Below are 19,708 nucleotides of genomic sequence, written 5' to 3'. Positions count from 1 at the left end.
TCGTAAAATGGGGATTAAGACTGCGAGCCCAATGTGGGACATGAATCGTGTCCAACCTGATAAACTTGTATCTATCCCAGTGCTTAGTACAGAGCCTGGTACATACTAAGCCCTTAACAAATGCCATTAAAAAAATCCCACCTTTGCCACTTGTCTGCTGTGTGACTTTGGGCAAGTCACTTCACTTCTCTGTGCCTCAGTTACCTTATCTGTTAAATGGGGATTAAGACTGAGTCCCATATGGGACAGTGACTTTGTCCAACCTGATTATCTTGTATCTGCCCCAGCACTTAGTACAGTGCCTGGCACATAGTAAGCACTAATCAAATATCATTTAAAAAGGAAGCTATCAGTGTTTGGAATTTTCAGGATTTGGTTAGAGGTTACTGCCTTGATAACGTCACAGTTGTTGGGATGGAGCATAGATATTTCATAATGGAATAGGCCACCTGTTTCTTTGGTTAATAAGAAACTTCATAGTGTGTTTGTCAGTATATATTTACTGAACCTTTTCTATTATTAGACATTTTCCTCATATACTTTAACCCTAGGCTTCAACCCTGTCTGGGAAGAAACTTTGACATTTACCATTCACATGCCTGACATAGCCTTGGTTCGGTTTCTTGTTTGGGACCACGATCCGATTGGAAGAGACTTTGTTGGGCAAAGAACTGTCACCTTCAGCAGCCTTGTGCCTGGTCAGTAAATCTTATGACTTTCATTTTAAACAAAAGAAAGTGAAATGTTCTTATGTGAAACAGGAACTGTGAACAAATAGAAAAACCATGGTTGCAGCTAAGTTTTTTTTCTGCTCTTGCTCAGGCTATCGACATGTGTACTTGGAAGGACTAACAGAAGCGTCCATATTTGTTCATATAACGATCAATGAAATTTATGGAAAGGTAGGTAGCAATGTGAGAACCAAATTATGGCTATTTGAGGGGGAGGGTGTGTGCGTGAGAGAGAGAGAGAGTAATAATAAGATATGGTGCCTCAGGAGCAGGGTCGATTTTGTTGGGAATCTTCTAATTTAAGGAAATAATGATAATAAATATATAATAAAAACAATAAATATATAATAAATAATAAATATAAGAAAATCCATGTTAAACTCACCCTATACACATCCTCTCAGATTTGGTGATCTGCTGGCCTCCTGCATAACTGAGGGCAAATTACTAAACATCTCTTTACCTCAGTTGCCTCAGCTGCCAAATGAGGTTAATAATATTTCCTTTCCCACATTCCTTCCAGGGTTATTGTGAAAGTAAAATGAGATAAGGAATATGACAATCATATTCATTAAAAGCTTACTGTGCTCAGAGAACTGTACTAAGCACTTGGATGAGTACAACACAGCAGTATAGCAGACATATTCCCTTCCCCCAATGAGCTTGTGGTCTAGAGGACAATCCCTTGGAAATAAAAGTGCCATGCACAACCATGATTTAATTATTCCTGTTAGCTAAATGACCTTTCTCCACTGTTCTCTCCTTACACTGAGGCAACTCCCTAAATGGTATGTTTCTAAAAACTAATTTACTGCCAGACAAGGAATGCTTATAAAATGGAATTTAGTCTTGACACCTCCGCCCACCTCCCTAGGAAATGAGAAGAAGGGCCAAATAAAATATTATTAAGACACACTGGATGTTTATTACAAATGCAGTTTATTTCCAGAATGGTTCTATCATCATTTTTTTTTATATCTATAAAATCATAGATCAGTTAAACTTGATTGTACTTGTAATAAATCCTGGAGCCTTTCACCTCTAGCACATTAAACTTCCTGACCAAGAAGGAATAAAAGTTTTTTTTGTGACCTAATAAACCTCTTGGTAAAGAATGACCTCAGGCAGAAGGAGCAAGTGAATGCAATTCTTCATATCACCAGTCCTGAGAGGACTGATGTGCTTATCTTAGTGTTCTTTGCACAGAAGTTACTCAGTACTGTTGAATGAGAGAATGAAGAGTGTTCTAAATCAGGAGTCAGTTCCTCCAGATCATATCTTGAATGACAGTCAGAGAGGGATATCTGCAGCCCAAAGGCATGATTTCCTGTTGTCCCAAGCCTGTGGTTAGGCTACTTTTTAGCCTCTGGGCCATCAACCTAGCACATTTCATGTCATACTGATGGAAAAAGTGCATGACTTAGAGGAAAGAGCGTGGGCTTGGGAGTCAGAGGTCAGGGGTTCTAATTCCGGCTCCTCCCCTTATCAGCTGTGTGACTTTGGGCAAGTCACTTCAATTCTCTGTGCCTCACTTACCTCATCAGTAAAATGGGGATTAAGACTGTGAGTCCCACGTGGGACAACCTCATTACTTTGTATCCACTCCAGCGCTTAGAACAATGCTTGGAACATAGTAAGTGCTTAACGAATACCGTCATTATTATTATTATTCTTGTTGTATCTACCCCAGTGCTTAGTACAGTGCTTGGTACATAGTAAGCTCATCGTCATTATTATAAGCACTTAATACAGTGCTCTGCACACAGTAAGCACTCAGTAAATAGGATTGAATAAAAAATGCCTCGCTTAGCCTACAGTAATACCCAGAGCCCTTAGGAATTCCAGATGTTCCAGAGATAAAGCCATTCATTCATTCATTCAATAGTATTTATTGAGCACTTACTATGTGCAGAGCACTGTACTAAGCACTTGGAATGAACAAGTCGGCAACAGATAGAGACAGTCCCTGCTGTTTGATGGGCTTACAGTCTAATCGGGGGAGACAGGCAGACAAGAACAATGGCAATAAATAGAGTCAAGGGGAAGAACATCTCGTAAAAACAATGGCAACTAAATAGAATCAAGGCGATGTACATTTCATTAACAAAATAAATAGGGTGATGAAAATATATACAGTTGAGCAGACGAGTACAGTGCTGAGGTGATGGGAAGGTAGAGGGGGAGGAGCAGAGGGAAATGGGGGGAGAAGAGGGTTAAGCTGCGGAGAGGTGAAGGGGAGGCGGTAGAGGGAGTAGAGGGAGAAGAGGAGCTCAGTCTGGGAAGGCCTCTTGGAGGAGGTGAGTTTTAAGTAGGGTTTTGAAGAGGGGAAGAGAATTAGTTTGGCGGAGGTGAGGAGGGAGGGCATTCCAGGACCGCGGGAGGACGTGGCCCAGGGGTAGACGGCGAGATAGGCGAGAACGGGGGACGGTAAGGAGGTGGGCAGCAGAGGAGCGGAGCGTGCGGGGTGGGCGGTAGAAAGAGAGAAGGGAGGAGAGGTAGGAAGGGGCAAGGTGACGTAGAGCCTTGAAGCCTAGAGTGAGGAGTTTTTGTTTGGAGCGGAGGTTGATAGGCAACCACTGGAGGTGTTTAAGAAGGGGAGTGACATGCCCAGATCGTTTCTGCAGGAAGATGAGCCGGGCAGCAGAGTGAAGAATAGACTGGAGTGGGGCGAGAGAGGAGGAAGGGAGATCAGAGAGAAGGCTGACACAGTAGTCTAGCCGGCATATAACAAGAGCCCGTAGCAGTAAGGTAGCCGTTTGGGTGGAGAGGAAAGGGCGGATCTTGGCGATATTGTAAAGGTGAAACCGGCAGGTCTCGGTAACGGATAGGATGTGTGGGGTGAACGAGAGAGACGAGTCAAGGATGACACCAAGATTGCGGTCCCGAGAGACGGGAAGGATGGTCGTGCCATCCACGGTGATAGGGAAGTCTGGTAGAGGACCGGGCTTGGGAGGGAAGATGAGGAGCTCAGTCTTGCTCATGTTGAGTTTTAGGTGGCAGGCTGACATCCAAGTGGAGACATCCTGGAGGCAGAAGGAGATGCGAGCCTGAAGGGAGGGGGAGAGGACGGGGCAGAGATGTAGATCTGCGTGTCATCTGCGTAGAGATAGTAGTCAAAGCCGTGAGACCGAATGAGTGAGACCGAATGAGTTCACCAAGGGAGTGAGTGTAAATGGAGAACAGAAGAGGGCCAAGAACTGACCCTTGAGGAACTCCAACAGTTAAAGGATGGGAGGGGGAGGAGGCGCCTGCGAAGGAGACCGAGAATGACCGGCCAGAGAGATAAGAGGAGAACCGGCAGAGGACGGAGTCCGTGAAGCCAAGGTGAGATAAGGTATGGAGGAGGAGGGGATGGTCGACAGTGTCAAAGGCAGTAGAGAGGTCAAGGAGAATTAGAATGGAGTAGGAGCCATTGGATTTGACAAGAAGGAGGTCATCGGTGACCTTAGAGAGAGCAGTCTCTCTAAGCCACAGAGAAGAGCGTACTATTTTCCCTCCCACTATTCTATTTAATGTCTCTCTCCCCCTGTAGACTTTGAGCTCCTCATGGACAGGGATCATGTATACTAACTCTTTTGAACTGTACTTTCCCAAACTCGTATACAGTACTGTGCACACAGTAAACCCTCAATAATACCATTGACTGATTGATTGATGATCATAATAAAGCAGTGACCCGCAAATCATATGTCCTTGGTTGCCCTTTTCTCCTTCCACTGGGTGAATGTGTTAGGCCGAACTATATTTTGACTTTTAGGGTATATTTGGGTTTGGGAATATGTTGCCCTGTGGATGTAGTATTAAGTTTTCTCAGTGTCATCTTTGACTCATCTCTCTCGTTCATCCCATACATCCAATCCGTTACCAAAACCTGCTGGTCTCACCTTTATAAGATCGCCAAGATCCGCCCTTTCCTCTCCACCCAAATGGCTACCTTATTGCTACAGGCTCTCGTAATATCCCGGCTAGATTACTGTCTCAGCCTTCTCTCTGATCTCCCTTCCTCCTGTCTCTCCCTGCTCCAGTTTATTCTTCAGTCCGCTGCCTGGCTCATCTTCCTGCAGAAACGATCTGGGCATGTCACTCCCCTTCTTAAAAACCTCCAGTGGTTGCCTATCAACCTCTGCACAAAACAAAAACTTCTCACTCTAGGCTTCAAGGCTCTCCATCACCTTGCCCCCTCCTACCTCTCCTCCCTTCTCTCTTCCTACTGCCCACCCCACACACTCCGCTCCTCTGCCTTCCACCTCCTCACCATCCCCCGTTCTCGCCTATCCCGCCGTCGACCCCTGAGCCACGTCCTCCCGCGGTCCTGGAATGCTCTCCCTCCTCACCTCCACCAAACTAATTCTCTTCCCCTCTTCAAAACCCTACTTAAAGCTCACCTCCTCCAAGAGGCCTTCCCAGACTGAGCTCCCCTTTTCCCTCTGCTCCCTCTACGCCCCCTTCACCTCTCCGCAGCTTAACCCTCTTCTCCCCCCTTTCCCTCTGCTCCTCCCCCTCTTCCGTCCCATCCCCTCAGCACTGTATTCGTCCGCTCAACTGATTTATCTTCATTACCCTATTTATTTTGTTAATGAGATGTACATCACCCTGATTCTATTTATTTGCTATTGCTTTAATGAGATGTTCTTCCCCTTGATTCTATTTATTGCCATTGTTCTTGTCTGTCTGTCTCCCTCGATTAGACTGTAAGCCCGTCAGAGGGCAGAGACTGTCTCTATCTGTTACTGATTTGTACATTCCAAGCACTTAGTACAGTGCTCTGCACATAGTAAGCGCTCAATAAATACTGTTGAATGAATGAATGAATGAATGAGTGAAATCCAAGTGTAAGCATTAAAATAGGCACTTGGAGAAAGAGTTTGTAATGGACGGGTTTTGTGATATTTTCTCATGATACACAGAGCAACACATCAGCCAAATACATTTTGCCTTTCTTTCCTTTTCAGTGGAGTCCTTTAATACTCAACCCCAGTTACACTATATTGCACTTACTAGGCGCCACAAAGGTAGACTTCATTAGCATCATGTTTTGCCCTTGCTGGACATAGTTTTTTCATGGTTCCTGGCCGCATGATCTACCATATCACTTCATTTTTCCACATCAGAGTTTGAAGCATTTTGATGTTGCTATAAAGTGGGCCAGTTCATGAAAGTCTGTCAATAAGTGGTCTGCTGTTGTGGCTTTTTTCTTACCACGTTGTCAATTTTGATTAAGAGAACGCTAATAAAACTTTACTGTGGTTATGCCAGGCTGCCTTCCTAATGAGTAGAAATGTATTCTTGCATGAATGTGTGCAAAGATGCTGTAAGCTGATTCTTGTCCACACACTTCAGTGGTTGTGAAGTGTCCCTTTGCATTCATTTTTCATGGTGATCTCCCTAGCCCTGCCATTGAACAGGCCTATCGCAGACTCTGGGCCTTTTGTCTGAAAGCTCTGGTTTCATTTGTACCTACAGAACAGACAACTGATAGGTCTCAGAGGGCTATTCAATAAGAATCCCAAGCACAGTTCTTCTGAAAGCAATTCCCATTACGTCCGGAAGCGTTCCATCGGCGACCGAATTCTGCGACGCACCGCCAGTGCTCCAGCTAAAGGCCGAAAGAAGAGCAAAATAGGCTTCCAAGAAATGATGGAAGGAAAAGATAATACGATTGAGGCCACCGGTGCCAGAGAGAAAGATGGCGTGCTTCGGAGAACCACAAGGAGCCTTCAGGCGCGTCCGGTATCTATGCCTGTGGATAAATGTCTCCTTGGGGGATTGTCACCACCCCTGGGGGAAATCGTGAAAGAATCAAAAGGAAAAGAAAACACATTTGGTGAGTTGCTTCCAAAGTTTCTTCAGCTTTGATTCTGAGGTGAAAACGGCAGGGGTGAAAAAAGGTGAATTGATGTTTGCGGTTTGGTGCTCGACTAAAATCCCAAACAGACCCACCAGGAGAACCAGAATGACTGAGAGGGATTTCAACAAGTCCTTTTGTAATGAAGCCCGAGGAGAGCGGATCTGGAATCGGCCCCATTGACAAAATTATTATAGTTCCGGTCAACGCCCAATCCAGTTTCCATTGTGAACATTTTCATCGGGATGGGGCAGTGGGCAATGGATTTTTCTGGGGAGAAACTTAAAGAGAAGAAAGGTGGTTGAAGGATATAGGTAGGGTCTTTGTCCACAGTTATTGAAGGAAAATGAGTATCTCAGTTCTTCCAAATGACTTGATTTTTAAAGTCTGTTTTCGGAGCACAAAGGCAATGAATAGATATAAATCTGGTCCTTACCTGGATGTAGTGGCCTAAGGAAAATTGTTGAACTCTGATTTTATTTGCCCAGAGTCAGGTGTCGGTCCATGAGTCTGGGCAGTAGGGCGAAGAGAGAAGGGCAGGATCCTGGCCCCAGGAAACAACTGCCCATCATGTAGACTCCTGGGATGAAAAGCATTATGGTATTAAGCACTTACTACATTCCAAGCACTGTGTTATACGCATGGGTGTAAATGCAAGCTAATCAGACTGGACTCGGTCCCAGTCCCTCATGGTGCTCACAACCTAAGAGGGAGGGAGAGCTGGTATTTTTTCCCCCAGCTTTACAGATGAGGAGACTGAGGTACAGAGAGTTTAAATGATTTTCTAATTCAGACTGTCACTTTTTTTTAATGGTATTTGTTAAGCACTTGCTATGTACCTGACTCTGTTCTAAGCATTAGGGTAGATTCAAGGAGTTAGATGGGAAACTGCCCATGTCCCACATGGAGCTCACAGACTTAGTCCCCATTTTAAAGACAAGAAAACTGAGGCACAAGGAAGTTAGTGACTTGAACAAGGTCACACAGCAGACAAATGGAGGAGCCGGGACTAGAACCCAGGTACTTCTGACTCCTGGGCCTGTGCTCTATCCATTAGACCACACGGTTTCACTTGTCTGCTGAGTGACCTTGGGCAAGTCATTTAACTTCTCTGTGCCTCAGTTAATTTATATGTAAAATGGGGATTAAGAATGTGCGCCCTGTGTGGGACAGGGACTGTGTCCAACCTGATAAACTTGTATCTACCCCAGCACTTAGTACAGTGCGTGACATGTAGCAAGTGCTTAATAAATGCCATAAAAAAAGATTTGGCCCACTTAGGTTTAGGTATGACACCTATCTGAAGCAGAAAACTCTACTGAAATAAAGTTTTCACCACTCCATATCCGTGGCGTGATCACTCAGAATTGGAGAGGTGGATGAACTCCAAATGCATCTGTTCCTCTCCAGACCTCCAGGCAGATGACGGAGGGCAGATGGTCGCCTATGTGAATCACAGTCCTGGAAACGACTTGATTCCTGCAATTTCCTATAAGGAAACACTTAGGAAATCCATCCACTTTGTGCTTCTACCGTGTGATATGTGAATATATATGGATATTACCAACACACTAAAATTTGCCATGGTGTTTTATGCTAAACAAAATTTCCCCTCTGTAGGAAAGATCCCTAATCCTTTTACCATGATTCTTTAAGCATTAAAGCATTTAAAATAGTTTTCAAATATTTGCTATGATGATGGTAATGAGATCCTGGAGAGACCTTTTTTTCCTGTCCTCTGCCTGACTTTATTGTTCATTTATGGAAAGAGGAAGGTTTTAAATGTTGGCAGGCAGCAAAAGGAAAAAAAAAAGACTGTTTTTGATATAGAACTTAGAGGCTGAAGTTTTATCACAATAATGATAATAATAACAATTGTGGCATTTAATTGCTTACTACATACCAAGCATTGTACTAAGTGCTGGGTTAGATACAAGATAGATCACTCAGGGGGCTCACAGTCTAAGCAGAAGAGACTACAGGTGTTGAATTCCCATTTTTCTGATGAGGTAACTGAGGCAGAGAATTGTTCAGTGACTTGCCTAAGGTCACACAGCAAGAATGTAGTGGAGCTGGGATTAGAACCCAGGTCCTCTGACTCCTACCACCGTGCTCTTTCCACTAGGCCATGCTGCTTCTCTATACAGGGTACAGTGTCAAAACTGCCTGTTGGGTTCTAGTTTAGCTGAGTGTTCCCCATAGCCTGCAAATCTTTGTCCTTGTTATGTTATTTACCATTTGGTTAAAAAAAATGTTTTTAGACCAAAGTTGTGTGTAATTTGTGTTATAATCGAGGATCTTGTTTATGGATGTTATGGTGTTTTGTTTAACAGAGCTGTTTTGTTCTGTTTTTATTACCATGCTTCTTTATAGTTCAAATCTGACTAGGAAACAACTGAAGGTAATTTTGAATGTACAAAGTACGGTACCTCATTGGCATTGTTTACAGCAAATATTACATCATACACTGATGTAATAGACATCAAAAGGAGAACTTCAATGAAGTGCCTATAACTATATTTTCCCATTTATTCATATCACACAGATAATTTGTATTAAACCTGCACAATCCCATGATTAAATCCTTCCACAGTTGTAGCTGATTTTACATTTTCCATTTGTCTGTCCAGAGGTGAAAAAAAAATGTTTGTACTCAAGTGCTACCCATAATGGCATATGTAACTCAAAGTGTTCTCTGTTTCAATTTGTCAGAACATAGGGATGGTGCAAGAAATGGAAGGACACATAAAAAAGAGCCAGCATTTGCCAGACTTGATCAAAAACGATCACCCCACCGTTCCGCTCCTCTCCCCAAAGATCCCAGCACAGTGGTCCCTGTCGTTTCCTGTGCTGAGGTGCAAACAGTGTCAGATCCGCTAGCAACAAGAGACTTTTCAGGGAGAAGATCCCAACCTAAACTGTCATCAAAGACTCAGGAACGCCTTCATCCCCGCCAACCTATTTCTCCAAGGCAGCATTCCGGAACAGGATCCGAGAAAGAACTATTCAAAGCCGTGTATGGGGCAGAAAGCAAGAAGGAAAGGAGTCCCGCTGTTTCCAACCAAACCAAAAGAACAATTTCAGGAAATTCCCTATCTCAGAGTGAGCTGGAAATTAAAAGTAGAGAGGGGGATGCAATTCAGGAGAGTTTCGTGACCTCTTTTTCACTGTCAGATATCTCTGCGGTCTGCTCCGAAGGACGCGACTTACACTCCACTGCCGTCATGCAGGAGAGCGACATCTCTCGCCTGATTGATGAAATCACTTTGACAGATGAGAGCCAACTGGGCAGTTCAGTCTCAGCACTGATTGGCCAAATGGACATCACCGACGACCGGACCGATCTCACCGTCGTTTCAAGTCCTCAGGGTAGCGGCGGTCAGACCTTCAACATGATGCCTGGACTTGCTCCATTCCTTAGCCTGGGCCCCAAAACGCCCCATGCGAATACATTCCCTAATGGCAAACCCGTGGCCCCCTGGCGACACTCATCCCTCGAGACCACAGTCTTTTCCAGCCCCGAGACCACAGAATATTCTACATACACCATTGTCCATGAAGCTGCGCCCACCCTTCTCTCAAAGTGCCACCTGACAGACCAACCCACTTGCAAGAACAAGTTGAAACACACAGGTGGCAGCGGACTGTCAGAGTCTTCTGGCACTCCTCGCTTTTGTCACCTCAGTCCCCAGGTGAATCATGTCAGAGTTTGGAAAACCTTCGAGAATTGCAGCCCCTCAACTTTGGACGACAAGACATCAGAGAATCACCCCCTGGGTCTTAATTCTGGAGAGAGCAGTCTCATGGAAGTCGAAGGGGATTCGGAAGACCTCCTGATAACAACTTACGGATATGGGAGAGACGATGCGAGAGAGCTCGCCTCTCCTTTAAAACTGAAGCGGCATAACTGGCCTTTGGACCCCTCCGATCAGAGAAACTTGGAGAATGGCTCGTCTCACGATGCCCCTCCCACTCGCGCCCTTGAAGTTGCTAACATTCGAGCCATAAAGAATCGCAGTATTTCTTGTCCGGCTTATCAAAGTGTAGGCTTTGTGCATAACGGTTACCTGCAGACTTCAGGTGGGAAGGCTGGCCCATCATGCATGCCCCTGAAGACCAGTGCTCACGCCGTGCCCTCTCTTTCAACCAGTATCTCACCACCTTACCCTCCTTCTGCGGCACTCAAGCAGCCGAGCCCATGCAAGTCGAAAAGCCTTGGAGATCTGACGTCAGAGGACATCTCTTGCAATTTTGAAAGCAAGTACCAGTGCATTAGTAGGAGTTTCATCACCGCCGGCATGAGAGACAAGAGGATTGTAGCCGTGAAAGCTAAGAGACCACCATCCACTGACACTCTGACAGAGCAATTGAGAAGACTGGTGTCCTTTGACCAAGAAGACAGCTGCCAAAGTCTGTGTTCTAAGGAGGAGGAGAGTGACTGTCCCAAGACATTAGTCAGAAAGCTGTCATCCAGGAGTCAGAGCAGAGTGCGGAATATCGCCAGCCGGGCCAAGGAGAAGCAGGAAGCCAACAAGCAAAAAAACTGGCACTCTAGCAACGTAGGAGGGGTAGTTCTTAGAAACAAACCCTCGGCTGCCCCTCCTGCCGTGAATAGACACTCCACTGGCTCCTACATAGCGGGCTATCTAAACAACCTGAAAGGTGGAGTGCTCGAAGGCCGTGGGATCCCGGAGGGCTCCTGCAATTCACTGAGATATGGTGGTTTCGACCAGATTTGTACAGACCATTCCGTTTTTCAGACTGAGCCAAGCAGCGAGGATAAACCAGAAATTTATTTTCTTTTGCGACTGTAAACTGTACAGAGCTACCCTTTCAATGTTTACAAGCTGTTCCCCAGAATCCAAGCTTTTCAGTGAGAAGTGTGCTCCCCTCTGAAACTGTTTAGAAATGCCATTTCAAAGCTTGCGTCCTGGTCTTCCCTTGATCGAATGCGTGTTTCCCGTTGAGGAGATGTAAATAGATCCCGTGGTCCCCCCAGTTCATGTGTGATTTTTAGTTGGGTGTTGTGAAGTGAATGAATCATGGAAAGTTTGCATGCCGTAGATGTGAAGACTCTCAGCAGCCTAGGTTTGTTATGCATGCGAATTTGAGCCGCAGAGCTCTCCTGGACATTTTTGTGCCCATGTGCAAAACACTGCAAAAAAAAAATTATCTTTCCTCTTATCCCCATTCCCCACCCTAATCCTACATTGTTGTGTCATGAGAGAGTTTGAAAAGGGGATAATTTTGGAAGTTTTCATCTCTGTCTTCACCTGTTGCCTGGGAGGATGAAAATACTTTTTTGTATGTTTGAGGGAATGACTGATTTGTAGTTCAGCTTCCAGAAACTTAAAAGGGGACAAACAGATGAACACTTGTGTGTACCTTCTCCCCTAACCTCCCCACTCAGATTAAGATAAGAAAGATCTCGGAGACCGGGACCTGATTTTCTCAGTGTATTTTCCAGTTCTCCCAGTAAATGGTAATTTGGGGGTGACGAGGGAGGAAAGGTAACTAGAAAAAATCTGTATATAAAATTGAGAAAATATTTGTTTTACATACATTTTGTTACATATTTTTGCTACTGGCTTTGTATGTAACTGAAACACAGTGGCCGAGATGATGTGATAATTTGTAACTCCCTGACTACATCATGGAATGTGAGGAATGGCTTGAATGAATAAAGGGTTTGATTCAAGAAAGATAAAATACAATCTTCCAAAATGATTCCAAGGGAAAAAAAATGGTATTTTCATGCTGATGCTGAAGACCAATAAATTGATTGGAAACCTCTTCCTTCTAGGGAGCCAAGTTAGCCATATTTTAAGGACCAAAATGCTTTGCTTTCACTGTGATCACATTTTCTGTGTTATGTAAAAGATTTACCTCCTCTTTAGTTTTGTAACATCAACTAATGTTATTCATGGGATTGGTAAAAGCATAATTAAAAGAGATTTTTGAGCATCTGAGTGAATTTATTGAAGCTGAAGCAAATGCAATTACTGTTATATAAGTGGCATTTGGTGGATAATTTTTTTTTTGGTCAGTCCATTTGTAATGAACATCACAGAGACTTGAAAATGGTCCCAATTGGCAATTTAGAGCTCAGAGTATTGTTTTAAAATATTTTTTGTAGAATTTTCCACTTTGGGTTACTCTAATAAGAAATCACTTTGACTAGGTATTGTTCTTCCAAAGATTTGAGAGAGAATGGGCAGAAAAATGACCCCAGGGTCTTTCATCTGTTGATATGCCATAAACACCAATCAATCAGTATCTGAGTGCTTACTCTATACAGAACCCTGTACTAAGAACTTTAGTACATTACAATAGAGTTGGTGGATCTGACCATTACCACATAAGCTACAAGGGGTGACAAACATTAAAATAAATTACAGAAAGAGGAAATGGAAATAGGAGAATGTAAGAATGTATACATAAATTCTTGGGGTTGGGGGTGGAGTGAATATCAAGGGCTTAAGGGGTACAGATCACAGTCCATAGGTGATCGAGAAAGGAGGGGAAATGGAGGAAATGAGAATTTAGTTAGGGAAGGTCTGTTAGAGGAGGTGTAACTTGAGAGTGGTGGTCTGTCCAATAGGAAGAGGGAAGGCATTCCAGCCTAGACGGGGATTTGTTCAATCATATTTATTAATAATAACGTTGGTATTTGTTAAGCGCTTACTATGTGCTGAGCACTGTTCTAAGCGCTGGGGTAGACACAGGGGAATCAGGTTGACCCACGTGGGGCTCACAGTCTTCATCCCCATTTTACAGATGAGGGAACTGAGGCACAGAGAAGTTGTGACTTGCCCACAGTCACACAGCTGACAAGTGGCAGAGCTGGGATTCGAACTCATGACCTCTGACTCCAAAACCTGTGCTCTTTCCACTGAGCCACTCTGCTTCTTACTGAGTGCTTACTGTGTGCAGAGCACTGTTTTAAGTACTTGGAGAGTACAATTCAGCAGTAGAAATAATCTGCCCACACCGCTGAATAAGGGGTCAATAGCCAGGTAGGTGAGATTGAGATACAGAGAGTAAAGTGGTATTAGAGGATCAAAGGATAATTTGTAATAGGAGATTAGCAAAGTGAGGTAGGAAGGGGAGAGCTTATTGAGTGCCTTACAGTCGATGGTAAGAAGTTTCAGTTTGATTCAGAGATGGATGGGCAAGCACTGGAGGTTTTTGAGGAGTGGAGAGATAATAATGATGGTATTTGTTAAGCGCTTACTATGTGCCAAGCACTGTTCTAAGCGCTGGGGTAGATACAAGGTAAATAGGTTGTCCCATGTGAGGCTCACAGTCTTCATCCCCATTTCACAGAAGAGGTCACTAAGGCACAGAGAAGCTAAGTGACTTGCCCAAAGTCACACAGCTGACAAGTGGCAGAGCTGGGATTAGAATCCGTGACCTCTGACTCCTGAGCCTGGGCTCTTGCCACTAAGCCATGCTGGAATGCACAATCCTTTAGAAAAATGACCTGGGCAGCCATTAATCAGAATACTAATGTCACTATATATTGATCTCCAGTGGTATTTTACATATAAATGGAGTAGATATTTTTTGTTCCTCAGAAATTTATTTAGCATGAATTCACTATTTTGGTAGAAACATAAACCATTCGATTTTTCCACCTGCGCAATGTTTAGTGAAGATGATCATTAAATTCCTTGGAAGATCTAAGTCTGGACTTTAGAAGGAGATGGAAGTTTCTAAAATATCTACAATATATTTGGAGATGACAAAAGACAGATATGAGGGTATGACAAAATTCATCCCTAAACAGAGTTATAATAATAATGTTGGTATTTGTTAAGCACTTACTATGTGCAGAGCACTGTTCTAAGCACTGGGGTAAATACAGGGTAATGAGGTTGTCCCACATGAGGCTCACAGTCTTCATCCCCATTTTACAGATGAGGGAACTGAGGCACAGAGAAGTTGTGACTTGCCCCCAGTCACGCAGCTGACAAGTGGCAGAGTGGGGATTCGAACCCATGTCCTCTGACTCCCAAGCCCGGGTTCTTTCCACTGAGCCAGGCTGCTTCTCTGTTATAGGTAGTACTGCTGTAGTAGTGAGTGTCATTAGTTTTTCAGAGCTAAGGGTAGTAGTGCAGTGTTCTGCACACAGTAAGCGCTCAATAAATATGAATGAATGAATGAATGAATGAATGAATGAATGAATGAATGAATGAATGATGTGTCCAGGTTCAAAGAGGATGCTATTGATGATTCCCACTGTGGGTGGGGTTCTGAGGATGAGCTGTAATCAATCCTTCCTTTCCAGGCAGGTGTGTATAAAGGTTATCCCTTGCAGCTGTCTCCAACTGAAGTATTTGTTAAGCACTTACTATGGGCCAGGCACTGTACTAAGCGATAGGGTGGATACAAGCAAATTGGTTGGTCACAGTCCCTGTCCCACTTGAGGCTCATCTTCTTAATCCCCATTTTAAAAATGAGATAACTGAGGCACAGAAAAGTGAAGTGACTTGCCCAAGGTTACACAGCACATAAATGGCAGAGCTGGAATTAGAACCTAGGTCCTTTTGACTCCCAGGCCTATGCTCTATCCACTAACCAGGCTGTCTTGGTGCCTGGAACTGTTTCTGTTTTTGCCCTCTTGTGGTCATGACCTTCTTAAAACTTTGCCTCAGACAATAAACATGCAGTAAATAGCATTGATTGTATTCTTCTGTACTCCTCCAAGTTATTTAGTTCTGGGCTCCTCACCTAGTAAGCACTCAGTCAATGCTATTGATTTTGACTCTATTCTAATAATAATTGTGGTATTTATCAAGCACTTATTATGTATCAGGCATAGTACTAAGCAATGGGGTAGATTTGAAATGATCAGGTCCCACATGGGGCTCACAGACTAAGTAGGAAGGAGAACGAGTATTAGAATCCCCATTTTTCAGATGAGGAAACTGAGGCACAGAGAAATTGTGACTTGCCCAAGATCACATAGCAGACCAGTTACTCTCCCACACTTAGTACAGTGCTCTGCACACAGTAGGTGCTTAATAAGTACTATTGATTGAATAATATCGGGACTAGAAGATCAGCCTTTGGGGCAGATCATGGCATGGGGAGCCCTTTCTCATTAAGTTTTCCTGTTTAAGAAAGCACTGTTTAATTGTTGTTGAAGCCAAACTCAGGTAAGGCTTGGCTAACTAGCTTTGTATTGTATAAGAGCGTTGTTTGTAAACGATTCAGGTGGGCCTCCAATAGCTTCCAAGTATTCAGAACTGCATTTTTGCCCGCAGAATTCTTTGTCATTGACTGGTTACCTCATAAATTGCTTCTGGGCTTATATAGCAGGTTCAACCAGGAAAGTGTACTTCTCCTTCCATCCCTTCTCATAGAGGTATGTTTTAGCTCAGCAAAGCTCTGTACTGTGAAAGGATGAAACTGTTTTTGCTTCTGAAATGGACCCTGGAACTGAAAGTCAGATGTGATTTATAAATTTCAAATCTGTGAAGAGCTGCTTTTATCCCCAGATAGGGATTTTGAGGGGGGGGTCTTATCGACTGACTGGCTTAATTTGGATGAATGTGCCGATTTTATAATTGACAACCAGAAAAGAGAGGCTCCTTTGTATTCCTCCCAGCATGGAAGGAAAAAGAGGGAAAATAGTGGAGCTTTAGATTGACTGTGTTGGCTTAAATTCTTCCATAAATTCCCCAGAATGTGCTTCAACTGTATTAGGATTTTTTTTCTTTTTTACAAAAACAAAAGCTATTAAAGCAGTCAATCCTTCTTCCCCTAAGGCTCTAGGTTTGGAAATGTTTCTTGTCATGCAAGCATCTATATTTTTAAAGATTATTGTTGTTTAGGGACTGAGGAGGAGAAACCTCTGCAGTGATTCCTGCTTAGTAGTAGTTATTGTATTCATTAAGCACTTACTGTGTGCATGGAGTGCCTACTAAGCATGGGGAGAGAATACAGAGGTGGGAATTAGATGCTATAAGACTGGGCAGTTCATCATTCTACATCCAGCCATATAGAAAAGGCCAGAGGAATGACTGGTTACCCCCTGCTACCCATCTCCTGTCTGCCATATGAGGCTCGTTTCATGCCCTATATTGCCTGGGATCATCCTTTCTTGCCTTATTCTCCTTTCCTTTGTTCATTATCTTCCCTCATTCAGCTTCTCAGCTATTGGCTAGTCCAGTGATGAGCAACTGTGCGGACCTCTGTCAATCCTTTGTTCCCCAGATTATGCAGTTCAGTACACAAGGCGCCTTCTTGTCGTCTTCATCTGAGAGTGTGGATCGAGGCCCAGTGGGGTGCTAAGGCCTTGGTAATGGTCCCGAAGGCCTAAAGTTCAAGGTGTTGAGGGCCTAGGAGACATCAGAAGACAACAAACATGTCATCCCATGTGATTTATTGGAATAGGGCACAGACCTGGGAGTCAGAGGACCAGGATTCTAATCCCAGCTCCCTGACTTGCCTGCTGTGTGGACTTGGACAAGTCACTTAATGTCTCTGGGCCTCAGTTTCCTCATCTGTGAAATGGTCTGGGCACTGTGTCCTTCCTGAGTATCTTGTAACTCCCTCCCCCTTCATATCTGACAGACAATTACTCTCCCCACCTTCAAAGCCTTATTTAAGGCACACCTTCCCCAAGAGGCTTTCCCTCACTAAGCCCTCATTTCCTCTTCTCTCGCTTCCTGCTCTGTCACCCATGCACTTGGATTTGGTCCCTTTATTCTCCTCTCCCTCAGCCCCACAACACTTATGTAAATGTCTGTAATTGATTTATTTCTATCAATGTGTCTCCTGCTCTAGGCTGTAAGCTCATTGTCGACAGGCAACGGTGTCTACCAACTCTGTTATACTCTCTCAAGAGCTTAGTTGAGTGGTCTGCACATAGTTAGTGCCCGAATGTGATTGACTATAGGTATCTCAGCATTTAATACAGTACTTGGCATATACTAAGTGCTTCACAAATACCACAGTAATTATGATTATTGATTTTACAGTCAACCAGGCAAACCTCCCTCAATTTGCTTGTAACATGAACTGTAAAGTTGTAATGTAAAGCTTCTGGTTGCAGACTTCAGATCCCTTCCAGACAGTGGTGCTCACCAAACCTCAGAGAAAAGAAGGCTAGACCCAGGTACCCGCTCTATTCTTCTGTTCAGTTAATGCTTGAAGGGTAAGAACTTGATGGTTTCAAGACATAGGAACCTTTTCCCAACCAAACACCCACGCTTTGGCTCCACCAAACAAATGCTTGCTTTTTTTTTTTTTTTTGCGATTGACTCAGTGCCGCAGACCCAGATTTCATTTGTGGTTTATTCCATAGAACAGGACTTTTGATTTATGTTTCAGAATCTTAACTGCTGCAGCACAGTGCTGAATGCTTCATGCAGTGCTCTACACGTAGCTAAATGCTCAATAAATGAAACAGCGTGGGCTTGTGGAAAGAGCACGGGCCTGGAAGCCAAAAGACCTGGGTTCTAATCCCGGCTCTGCCACCCATCTGCTATATGACCTTGGGCAAGTCACATGCCTTCTCTGGGCCTTAGTTACCTCATCTATAAAATGAGGATTTAAGCCTGTGAGCTCCAGTTGGGACATGGGCTGTTGTGTCCAACATGATTTTCTTGTACCTAATCCAGTGCTTAGTACAGTGCCTCGCACATGGTAAGAGCTTAACAAATACCATTAAAACATGAATAAATGTTTTAATACCATCCCCAGGCTGATCATGATCCTCAGATACACCCCATGCAGCCCTCTCCCACAGAACTTAGACCTACTCACCTTCACAGTGTCATCCTGGTGGAGCAGAGAGCAGAATTTGGGGCCAGTCCCTTGGGCCTCTAAACTGTGAGCACAGCCAAGCTCCTGACAGTAGGTTGAAATACCCCCAGGGACACTTCTGTATTCCCCCTCACCCATCCTGCCAACCCACCATTAGAAACCTCTGCCTGCCATGGGTACCATGGTCATAGTGAGCCCCACAACATTTCTTGATCTCAGTGAGGACCAGACCTTAACTCTCTCCATCTTCAAAACCCTCCAAAAATCACATCTCTTCCAGGAAGCCTTCCCTGATTAATCTCTCTTCCCCACAGGTGTTGTCCCACAACAGTTACCATTTCGGCACTTCTGCCCCAATCAATCGATCATATTTATGGAGTGCTTACTGTGTGCAGAGCATTATACTAAATGTTTGGGAGAGTTCCAACCCCTCTGCTTGTCTGATGTGTGACCTTGGTTAAGTCATATAGCTTCTCTGTCCCTCAGTTACCTCATCAGAAAATGGAGATTAAGACTGTGAGTCCCATGTAGAACATGAACTGTGTCCAACCTGATTAACTTGTATAATAATATAATAATAATGTTGGTATTTGTTAAGCGCTTACTATGTGCAGAGCACTGTTCTAAGTGCTGGGGTAGACACAAGGGAATCAGGTTGTCCCACATGGGGCTCACAGTCTTAATCCCCATTTTACAGATGAGGTAACTGAGGAACAGAGAAGTTAAGAGACTTGCCCAAAGTCACACAGCTGTCAAGTGGCAGAGCCGGGATTCGAACCCATGATCTCTGACTCCAAAGCCAGTGCCTGGCACATAGTAAACTCTTAACAAATACCATAAAAAACAGAAACAACAAAAAAGAGTTGGTAGGCAGATTGCCTGCTCACTAGGAGCTTACAGACTTATGTACTCACAACAACCCCAAAAAAACCCAAAATGTTTCTGTACGTATTAACTTAGGTACCCTTGTTTGCAAGCACTAATTTGGATGCTTCTCCATTCCTCCTGTCTACTAGCTATAGACTATTTCAGTTTCTCTCCCAGAATTGTAAGCTCCTTGAATCAGGGATCATGTCTACTAAGTGCCGGGTGCTTAATACAGTGTTCTGAGCACATTAGGCACTCAGTAAATAATATTGATTAATTTGATTGAGGCACATGAGTCTTGATTTTTTTATTATTTGAGTTAACTAAGAATATTGGCTTGTCAGGGCAGCCTGCTTTTCTCTGATGAGGGTCCACTCATTTTCCCAGGTGCTGTGTGGTCAGAGAGTGTGACACTTTCTCCATATGTTTTAAAAAGTATTTTGTGAAGGAGAGTTAGAAAGTTGGATTTCCTTTGAGAGACATTTCTTAT

At 43.8% G+C, this 19,708-nt stretch overlaps 1 protein-coding gene across 2 annotated transcripts in view; it reads left to right on the top strand.

Moving 5' to 3' along the window:
* PLCH1 (phospholipase C eta 1) overlaps positions 1-12,540 on the top strand; it is a 248,057-nt gene extending 235,517 nt beyond the window's left edge. Inside the window, exons 19-23 of one of the 2 annotated variants that reach the window (XM_029072286.2) lie at positions 552-698; positions 823-902; positions 5,684-5,743; positions 6,195-6,555; positions 9,289-12,540. In XM_029072286.2, the coding sequence (XP_028928119.1) occupies positions 552-698; positions 823-902; positions 5,684-5,743; positions 6,195-6,555; positions 9,289-11,390 (2,750 nt within the window). In that variant the 3' untranslated portion in view covers positions 11,391-12,540. The remainder of the gene's footprint in view (positions 1-551; positions 699-822; positions 903-5,683; positions 5,744-6,194; positions 6,556-9,288) is intronic. The other variant, XM_029072294.2, reaches the window with a different exon arrangement.
* Positions 12,541-19,708: the final 7,168 nt, after the last annotated feature.

This window comes from Ornithorhynchus anatinus, chromosome 1, assembly GCF_004115215.2.
Source record: "Ornithorhynchus anatinus isolate Pmale09 chromosome 1, mOrnAna1.pri.v4, whole genome shotgun sequence".
Taxonomy (NCBI): Eukaryota; Metazoa; Chordata; class Mammalia; order Monotremata; family Ornithorhynchidae; genus Ornithorhynchus; species Ornithorhynchus anatinus.
The sequence above is the reverse complement of the archived record's forward strand: the minus strand, read 5'-3'. Positions and strand labels throughout refer to the sequence as shown.